The sequence below is a fragment of the Meriones unguiculatus genome, chromosome 2 (genome assembly GCF_030254825.1).
Source record: "Meriones unguiculatus strain TT.TT164.6M chromosome 2, Bangor_MerUng_6.1, whole genome shotgun sequence".
Lineage (NCBI taxonomy): Eukaryota > Metazoa > Chordata > Mammalia > Rodentia > Muridae > Meriones > Meriones unguiculatus.
Window position 1 is genome coordinate 94,413,295 of NC_083350.1, and position 10,517 is coordinate 94,423,811.

The 10,517-nt window shown below is 51.9% G+C and overlaps 1 protein-coding gene across 2 annotated transcripts in view; it reads right to left on the minus strand.

The window, feature by feature from the left end:
* The window catches only part of Chst11 (carbohydrate sulfotransferase 11), a 204,341-nt gene extending 201,987 nt beyond the window's left edge, over positions 1-2,354 (minus strand). Inside the window, exon 1 of one of the 2 annotated variants that reach the window (XM_021640951.2) lies at positions 1,866-2,354. In XM_021640951.2, coding sequence (XP_021496626.1) covers positions 1,866-1,968 — 103 coding nt within the window. In that variant the 5' untranslated portion in view covers positions 1,969-2,354. Of the gene's footprint in view, positions 1-1,850 lie in introns of both variants that reach the window. The other variant, XM_021640949.2, reaches the window with a different exon arrangement.
* Positions 2,355-10,517: the final 8,163 nt, after the last annotated feature.

Here is a 10,517-nt window from a genome sequence, read left to right on the forward strand (position 1 = left end):
GAATTACCGGGCATGCACCATCCCAGCAAAACTTGAATAGGCCTGAACACAGCTCTGAGGTCTAGACCAAATCTTTGGGCCCTTTGTTTAAAGAGCATGAGCCTCATTAGATCTGCATACCAGCCTGTCCTCTAACCCTCCAGGGAGAGACTCTGGCGTGGTCCTGGGTGGCCCCAGGAGCTTGGCACTCTTGAGATGCCCATCTGTCCGCGCCAGCAAGGTCCATTTTTAATTTCTCTCAGAAGTTTCACAACCACAGGTTTGAGGAAGGAGACAAACACCGCTCTAGTTTGCTGACATTAAACTAAAAATATGAGCTGCAAACAAAAGCCATCTTTTACCAGAATTGGCTGGGGTGTCCTGGGGTTTCATGTGTAACACAAGACCATATTCCTGGCAGCCAGTCCATCTAACAACTGTTGGGAGCACCCCAAGGAAGAGGGGCCGGTCTGTCCCTGCGCTGTCAAGGAATCCCACGGCTGGCAGCCCTGCCTGTTTGATGCAAGGAACAGCTTTAGGGCTCTGCCATCCACCAAGAGCCAGGCTTGATTAATTCGGCCCGGCCATGTCTACTCAAAGTTAGGTGCCGACTTAGAGAGACAGGAGGCAAAACCGACTCTATTTCCCTGGAAGGAAATGTTTCTCTCTCCCTCCTCCCTGCAATTAGAAAAGTAAATTATTTACTGTGGCAACTCTGAGGCGTCAAAAAAAATGGAGCTCGGTGCCACTGTGGCCCAGCACAGGTCTGCTGATGTAGGAGAAATGGGTAAGGGGTTCCAGAGACCAAGGCTGGGTGGCAACATACAAAACCTTTCCAGAAAGTCCCACCTGTTGGGCTTCTAAGCCTTGCAGCACAGCCAGGGCCTGGGCACTCCAGGGCGCCCCTCTCTCCTCTAGCCCCAAACTTTCCTCTGGACGGCCCATCAGGAGAGGAGCCTGCCCCCTCCCACCTCCGGCTCGTCCTGATGGAGGAGAATTTAGCCTAAGCCAGGGACGTGTAAGGAAGGACACCCCCCCCCCCCCCCAGTTCCTGTGCTGCAGGAGTCTCCAGATGCTGAGAGCCCAAGAACGGGGGATGAGACCAGAACTGCCCTAAGTAAATCCAAGAGCTTTGGTGGCCAAAGTGTGACCCAAAAGCTCTGGAGTCCCTAGCTGGCGGCGGGGGGGGGGGGGGGGGGGGTCTGAGGCCGGGAGGTGGTGGACGAGGCGCCGGAGCAAAGGCTGCAAGGTCACTGCGGAGCTAGACCCTGGGCTGTTTCGCAAAATATCGCACCCCAAGGAGGGAAGCGCCGGGAACCCACGGGAACCCCCCACCCTCTCCCCACACCTGCGCTGCCGCTGAGCTTGGAACACGTGGTAGCTCAGCTCCGGGCTTCCCAGGCGGCAGCAGGACTCCCTACCTCGCAGGGGCGTGCACCACTCGCCCAGGGGTCCCCAACCAAAAAGAGGCGGCGCTCCCTGGCGCAGAGCAGCGGGCTCCCTGCGCCTGTTTCATCCCCACAGCAACTGGGACCGAGTTTTTCTTCCCACCAACCCTCGACTCCGGCATCTTCTAAAAATCCCTACCTTTCTCTACCACCTAGCCAACAGACAAGACACAAAGAAAAAAAGAAAAGAAAGAAGTGGGCCACACACGCCGCGGGTCTCCCTGCGGGCTCAACCTCAGCCTGCACATGGAAGAGAAGGAAGCGCACCTCCTCTCCTCCCATCCGAACTCCCCGACCCGCGGATCCCCGCAGCCAGCAAGGAGCCCCGAAGAGGCCGAAGGGAAGAGGTAAGGTTGGAAGAAGCAAAAAGCAGAGCGAGAGGGAAGAAAATATCCAACAAAACCACGCTAACGCGCCCCCTACCTGGGTGCAACATACTTTGGAAATAGAAGATGACCAAGATAAAGGATCCCAAGCAAGTGGCCAGCACCATCCGGCAAATTCTGTTCATCCTCATCACTTCCAGCAGCGCCGGCTTCATGGCTTTGTCCTGGCTGCGGGGACCCGGCTGTCCGGGAGGCGCGTCCGGAGCGCAGAAGAGGGGACCCCGCCGCGGGGGACCAGCGCCCAGGAGGCTCTGAACCGAGCTGGCTGGGGTCCGAAGCTGGAGCCCGCTAGCTTCACCAAGGCTCTCCGAGCCCCCAGCCCGGATCTCGGGGGTGCAAGGCACGGAGTTGCTGTGCGAGTGTGGAGATGCGTGGCCCCGGCCGCGCGCTCCTGCCTGTCCTCCTCGCTTCTCTGCTCGATGCTCTGCCGCCTCCCCTGCTGGAGCCTGCGGCCGCCGCTGCCTTCTAGAGGGCCGGGCGACCCGGATGCGAGAAGGAAGGTGCCGCCGCCGTGCGCTGGCCTCTGTGACTGTCCAGGCCCCCCGCCCGCCCGCCCGCCCTCGCCAAAAGCTACTTCATTGCGCTCCAGTGATCTATATATTCCAGGGCTGGGTTTTACCAAACGCAACTCGCAGCCCCCGGCGAGGGGAGGGCGCCGGCGAGCGGGGAGGGCGGGGCCGCGCCGGGGCGGAGCGTCGCCTCCTCCCACCCCCGCCCCTGCCGAGACGTGGTCGCGTCCAGCTGTTTCCCGGGGAGTCCGGAGTGCGCAGCGCGCTCCCGCAGGGTCCCAAAAACCCTCGGTCCCGGGGCCGAGCCGGGCCGCTACCTCGCGGCCGTGCGAACGTTTCCTTGCGAACCCGGAGGGGGAAATACACGAATAAGATCGCCTTAGTGCTGCCGCCCGGTCGCCGGTGTGGCGAGAAGCAGGTTAGGGGGCCGAGGCGAACCGGGGCCCTGCTGTCACGCCATGGTTTAAAATCCCTGCGATTTAGCAGGGGAAGTTGCCCCAAGCTCCCCTGAGAGCAACTGCCCTTTTCACAATGATCAAAACCGGGCAGTTTCGTTGTGTGCCCCCCTCCCCCGGACAGCTCAGCTTGAAGGCTTCCTGTGCAAAGAGGTTAAAGAGAGAGGACTTAAAGTCAAGGTTAGGGAGACTGAACCGCGTCCAGGGTCTGGCGGCAGCAGTGCCCTCCTAACGCACGCTCTCACCAGCCCTCGAGGCAAAGGGGGTTTGTGGCTTTTGTAACTGTTTCACCAAAGGGTAGAGCTTTCTGTAATTTATCCGAAGTGCATGAGAGTCAGTCGGGCGGGTATGAAAAGACGCCCCTAAAAGTCCAACAAAGTGCTGGGGCGGGGGGGGGGGGGACCCAAGCCGGCTTAGCCTGGCAGGTAGAGAGAAAGATGGCGCTGCTTTCCTGCTCCGTGTGAAACGCTTTAAAACGTTCAGCTCCGTGCAGTTAGGGGGCCACGATCAATAAAGTGGATGCCGGTCAATGGCAAGGAGATCACTTTCATGCCAGGAAAACAATGCTAGTGTAAAGCCTGACCTTTGTGCTTAATCACTAACCGAATTCACAGAAAACTCGATGCATAACAAACTAAGACATAATAAAATAAAACAAGATACTGTATCTTTCACGTTATATCCCTTCACTGAGACATTGACAAATTCTTGTTGAATCTGAATGTAATGGGCCTTATCCTCCCCTCAGATTGGACAGCCTCACAAGCTGCTTTCTGGTACACGCATACAGAAACATCTCTGAAACATCTTTTTCCTTCTCCCGAAGTTCCATTCCCTCAGGAAAAGTCAGCAGCCTTCCTGTGATTCAGCAGACAGTCAATTACAGCGAGATATTTATGCAGCCAGTTAGTACTGTGTTCATTTGTCTTCATTCATGGTTGCTTGCTGAAGGTAGCAGGCTAGGACCCTCCTCCGAGAGTCCCCCATATGCCGTGACCAGGCACTGTATCCTTTCCTCCTGGTGGGGTGGGAGGGTGCTCCAGGGCTGCTCTTGACTAGGATGCAAGCATCTTCTTTGCTGCCCGGTTTTACAAAGCACAGGAAAGAGGGATTTGCATGCATCACATCCGCGTCCTTCTCCCCAGGGTAGAAAACCACACTGTGTGTTGGCCTATGATCCCAACACTCAGGGAGGCAGAGGCAGGTGGATCTCCGTGAGTTCCAGGCCAGCCTGGTCTACAAAGTAAGTCCAGCACAGCCAAGACTGCACAGAAAAACCCTGTCTCAAAAAAAAAAAAGAAAAAAAAGAAAACCACACTGTCAATCCCAGACATTCATAATAAGCCAGCTTGGGAAGTCACATGTCCAAGGAAGAAGTGAGAACTGTGATTCCTTTTGGATTTTGGAAGCTTGAGTAGGACCATGAGCTGGAGAAGAGTGGTAAACCTTGCCAGATATCTGTGCCTTGCATCCTCAAAATCTGGGGTTGGCCTCCAACATACAGCACGGGAAGAGGCTCTGCCGATGACCTGCTACCTCTTCCAGCAAGTGTCTTCTTATTTCTCACTGGAATTCTCTCTGAGCTCTGAGCTCTGAGCCCTAGCTCCAACCCCATCTCCAGCCACTGTGCCCTGTAGACAGAGCTCTCTCCTGAAGGATCAACTTTTCCACCTCTCTCTCCATCCCACTCTAATGCCCAACACAATGAGCAGCACCCAGCAGACAGAAGTCACAGACAGAGAGATCCTGTTCTCTTGGTTGAGGAAGTTGAGGTAGAGCCCTCTCAAGCACGTGGTCATGGTGTGGCGTGGCGTGGTCTGTGACCCTGCCCCCCTCAGCACATTGGCAGTGAGGGGAAAGGTCCCAGTTCTTATTCCCATGTCAAGCTGTAAACTCGCCAACTATGAATGAAGCCAACACTTTCTGTCCCTAACAGAAACTTGTTGTCCTTTGCTTGCGTTCACAGCTATTGACAAGGAAAAAATCAACAGATAAGATGTGAAAAAACAAAAAGGTTGTATCTTTTTAATGCTGACCCAAAGTAAGAAGCCCGTCTCTAAGGCCAGGCTTTGAGAGCTGGGATCTACCTCGGTGGTAGAGCACTTGCCTAGCATGCATGAAGTCGTGAGGTCAGTCTCTAGGACAGCAAAATAAAATAGAGCAGCTTTGTCTTCCCAATGTACCCGCTAAGACAGGCACGCTTATGTGGCAATGGCAGAGGATTCCTACTTTCAGTGACTTAAAGCAACAGGGCTACACTCCCATCCACTGTTTACCTAGTGTGGCTAGGCAGAAGGGTTGCACCTTGGGAATGTTTCGAAGATGAGGCAAAGCAACACCTTCTATCCCAGTGGTTCTCAACCTTCCTAATGCTGCAACCCTTTAATGCAGTTCCTCAAGTTGTGACCACCCTCAACCATAAAATGATTTTTGTTGCTACTTCATAATTATAATTTTGCTACTGGTATGAATTTCAGTGTTCATATCTGTGTTTTCCAGTGTTCTGAGGTGACCCACAGGGGTAGCAACCCACAGGTTGAGAGATGCTGTTTGCAAGGCTTGAAGGGAGGGGGCTTCGGGGAAGTCTCACCAAATGATTAAGTCATCTAGCCCTCAAGGTGTACACAGAGTTTCTGAGCTTCATTTATTGGCCAGGACCTGTCACAAGGCTGCCTGGTATCACACTTAGGTCAGGAAGTGTGCTTCTACGAACCACAAGTGGTACAAGGGTGGAGAGCAGCCTTCCAGCCTAGGACTCTGCCTGCTCCTCAGATCTCATTGATCTCATTTCCATCCTTTCTCTGCACTCCTTCCCGGCTAGGACTCTGCTCACTCCTCACATCTCATTTCTGTCCTTTCTCCCTTTCTCCAGGAGCTCGTGGACGATGGTACTGAGCTCAGCTCCAGTGGGACCTACAGGGATCACTTTCCAAAAATGAGAGTAAATCTTGCAGGACTGAAAGCCTAGCATGGCTCTGAGGAAAAAAAAAAAACAATGACAATGACAACAAAACTGGTGGATCCAAAAGTCCTTCGTATGCCACCAATCTTGTAAATTTGATAAGAAAGAAAAAATAGATGCTAAAACCCATAGCTCCAGGAGACGCCTTTTATGAGCAGTGAGCAGACACGTGTACCACTGTCTCTGGGCCTAGCAGGCTGAGCTCAGGCTCACGCCTGCATATTCTGCCCACAGTGTCCTGTCCTATTACAATCTTCCAAAACTGGCACAATGCCCCTCTCTGCACTTTGTTGGAGTGAGAAATGGACCCAGAGTCCACGGAAGACAGAGAGCCTTCAGTGTCTTCCAGGAAGGCAGTGAATGTGTCTTATACCAACCTGGGCTGGAGGGCCCTCCCACTGGCTCCTCCAAGGATTGGCTTTTCCCATTTGCATCTCTCCGACACCTCTCGCACAAAGTACACTCAGTTAGCCTGAGCACAGTCAATATTTGTGGAGCTGAATTAAAAACCATTTGCCTGCAGCACTGGGAGATTTGGGGTATAAATTTTCTACAGGTAGGTAAACCACAAGTACACAAGTGGGCCACTCACGACATGGCTCTGAGAACAAGCTCTTCCTCATCTTGCCAGCTTTTCAGAACCAGACTGGAAAGAAAGAAGGGAAGAGAAAAAGGGGGGGGGGAGAGACATCTGGAAAGAGAAAGGGATGAAAGGAGAGGGAGAGAGGAGAGGAAAATAGGAAGGAAAGAGAGATGGAGGTAGGGACAGAGGCAAAGAAATGAGGGAGAAGAAGAGAAGATAGAGACAGAGTGAGGAGGGGATGGTGGAAGGAAATGCCCACCTGTCCTCTGTCATTTCAGATGCTACATCATTCCTCTCTCCAGCTTAGAACCCAGAGATTTCCCTGTGATCTACCAGGTCTTTTGGACACTTGGGCTGTACCCAAAGCCCGCTAAAAGCATTTCATCTCTCGAACAACCCAGAAATCACTTCCCTCAGTTGCCCTTATTCCCCACAAATAAGTCTTACCCTGTTTCCCTGCTGGCTCCTAAACTCTCTCTAGAACTTGAAAGCCCTCCAACTTCCATCAAAGCTGTGCCCTCCTGCCTTGATGCCCTTGCGTCCTGTCTTAATTGGAGCTACCACTCTCTAGGCATAGCCACACCCCAAGAGCATTTATGCATTTCCTTTTTCCATGCTCATCCTCCTTTTACAGAGGAGGAAACCAAGGCAGAGAAGAGTAACGTCATATCCCAGGGGCATAGAGCTGGTAAAGGCAGATGCAAGATCACAAAGCTAGAAGCCTGGCAGACCCAATGCACTAGGGTTAGCCTCTGCCCTCTGAGCAGGCTGGGAGGCTGGAGCCAGGTGACATCGTCCTCTCTCTCTCTCTCTCTCTCTCTCTCTCTCTCTCTCTCTCCGGTTCTTTGATTGTTTGGTTTTTGTTTTTCAAGATAGAGTTTTTCTGTATAGCCTTGACTGTCTTGGAACTCGCTATGTAGACCAGGCTGGCCTCGAACCCAGAGATCCACCTGCCTCTGCCTCCCAAGTGCTGGTATTAAAGGTGACTACATCACCTCTCTAAGCCTTACTTTTTCCACCTGCTGACTGCTGGCTCCCTTTGCTGTCTTTTCAACATTGCCAGCCCCTCCACACTGTCTATGGATTCCCCATACCAGATCAGTCCTCTAGGGGACTAGCCTGTGCTATCTAGAGGGGAAAAAAGAATCCTGGGAAAACTAACACCCATCCAGAAACTTCCCACTTTACCCTCAACAGTTGATTCCAACCTGGAGTCAGGGCACAAGCAGCCGCCAATCACCTTGCTTCTCTTGGAGCCTGGCCTTTTCAAGGGTTTCATATAAATGAAATCTTAATGTGTACAGAGCCTGTCATGTTGATTTCTCCACTTGGTGAAATTTTAAAAAAATATTTCAAATTTTATTAATCTGTGTGTGTGTGTGTGTGTGTGTGTGTGTGTGTGTGTTTGTAAGCCAGGGGTCATTACTCCTGCACTATCCACCTCTTGAGACAGGATCTCTTACTAATGTGAAGCCAAGAGTGTAGCCTTGTGTCTATGGATCTTTGTGTCTCCACCATGTGGCCCTGAGACCACAAGTGCATGCCCCCATGCCCAGCTTTTTTTATTTTTTAAGATTTATTTATTTATTATGTATACAGTATTCTGCCTGAATGTATGCGTGCAAGCCAGAAGAGGGCACCAAATCTCATTGTAGATGGTTGTGAGCCATCATGTGGTTGCCAGGAATTGAACTCAGGACCTCTGGAAGAGCAACCAGTGCTCTTAGCCTCTCTCCAGCTCCCCATGTCCAGCTTTTTAACATGGGTTCTAGGAACGAAACTCAGAACCTCACGCTTGCAAGGCCAGCCATTAGCAACCGAGTGACCCTCTGCCCTCTTGAAAATCAATCATCTTGGCACATGCGTTATCTTTTAATTCCTGTTCAGTCCTTTGTGGCACATTTTACCCCTGCTCCTCCTGGCTATCAGACATGAGTACACACGCATCTCTCATACAGAAGACAAACTAAGCCTTGCAAATATCAAAGGGCTGACAGACAGTTGTGAAGTGCCAGGAGTGGGAGGTGAATCCAGGGTGTGCAGCACCACAAGCCGCACATTAGAGTGGACCTGTCATGTTTCCATGTCTCCTTCATGGTGAGCTCAGCCCTCACAGCTGCAGGGCAGAGGTACCAGACAACAGATGAGGAGAGAGACGGGCAATGAGGCGTTCGTTAAAGGGACTTCTCCCGTCACCTGGCTCTCAGCTGCGTGCCTCCAGTCTCGATCACACTCATACTTCCCCATGGAGGGAAGCCATGGAGGAAGTCTGTCTGGGTTGACATACTTGGGTTAACAGGGACAGTTAGCAGGACTACAGAAACTGTAAAGCAAGGTTATTAGGGCCGTTCCTGTAACCATCTGGACTTTGATGGATTAGGTCTTTGTTTTCATTTTGGGCTGGTGGTGCTGTCTACATGCTGAGTTTTACAGCCTAAATGGCACTTCCATCATGGAGTCAGCTGTGGTAAGGTCTGGAGCCTTGTTGCACTGTGGACGGCAGCATTCCCTGGGTCGAGGATCTTGGACTGTGTAAGAGTAGAAAAGGCAAACTGCACAATCACACGTGAGCATTCCTGCCTTGCTCCCGCTCCTGAGTGTGGATATAATGTGACCATTTCGCTCAGACTCCTGTGACTTCCCTGCTATGACAGACTATAACACGGAATTGTGAACTAAACAAGCTTTTTCTCCCATACATCACTTTTAGCAGAGCATTTCGTCACAGTAATAAGGAACTAAGACATCGTTCAAATCTAACTGACGCTGGGCTCAGCTGGAGCAGGAGGCAGCCCAGGCGTGGGTCTCCCCACAGCTAGACTCTGCTGCAGCTGTGTGAACTGAGCTGCATCCCACACAATTGGATTATTGATGTCGTAATTATCAGTGTGATTGTGTTCGGAGACAGGACCCTGTGATGGTCCGAATGGATTAAAATCATCATGGAAACACAAGTTTGGATGTGTCTATAAAGGTGTGTGTGTGTGTGTGTGTGTGTGTGTGTGTGTGTGTGCGTGTGTGTGTGTGTGAAGTTTTAATGGCAGAGATGACCGTCCTGAATGTGAACAATGCCATCCATGGACTGAGGTACCACACTGAGCAAAGAGGCGGAAGCGAGCTGAGCATCAGTCTCTGCTTCCAGACTGCAAACGCAAAGCGAACGGTTCCTCGTGCCCTCGCTGCCGTGCCTTACCAATGCTACTGGACAGTGCCCTCAAACTGTGAGCAGAAATAAGCCCTTCCTTAAGCTTCTTTGTCACAACTAGAGAAGAGTAACTAATAAAGGTCTTTATGGTAGAAATCAGCACCAAAAAAGGCCGTGAGGGTGGGCCCCAACCCACTGAGACTAGAGTCACGTTCGGCGCATGCGCAGAGGGAAGGCCAAGTGAGGACAAAGCAAGAGAACAGCTAGCTGCGAGTCTCACCAGGAGCCAACCTTGCTGGCTTCTTAACCTTGTCCTTCATCTTTCCCAGTCACCAGAATGTGAAAATGTGTTGTTTAAGTTGATGGTGTTTTGTTACGGTAGCCCGGGGCACTCATAGTGACTTGGGTCCATCACTTTCTGGAAGACATCAGTCATGTTCAGGGCTTTCCAGCCTATTTGTCATCCTACAGCAGGAAAGCCAGCTTGTTTCCTCGGCGCCCTGCAGGCTCTGCTACTCTGACATGGCGGCAGAAGTCTGGCCGGGAGCAGCTGTGAAGCGTGGGGAAGCCAATCTCACCTTTCCCCAGGTGAGCCATGGAGCCCTGCCAAGCAGCACTGTACCAAACTGTCATGAACCTGGTGACCCAAAACAACAGAAGTGTGGTCCTACACAGCCCTGGGGACCACCAGTCCCAAGCAAGGTGTCAGCAGGGCTACACCCCTTGGAGACACTCCTCCCTGGGCTCCTCCAACTTCTGATGACTCCAGGAATTCTCTAGCTTGTGACACACAACTCTAACTCCTTTCCATTTCCATGTGGCTGTGTGTGTGTGTGTTGCCTCATACTCTGACTCTGACACCTGTTATTGGATTTAGGGTCCAGGGTAATCAAGATCTGCCTAAGCACTTTCCCCAAGCTCAGCCGCATCTACAGACAGGAAATCAAAATATCTTTCCTAGAACAATCCTACAGGCTCTTATTTCCAGTTGAGTAGGCACATGCTTGCTTCTCTGGCATTCCTGGCTGGAATAGCTACTACTGGGAATTT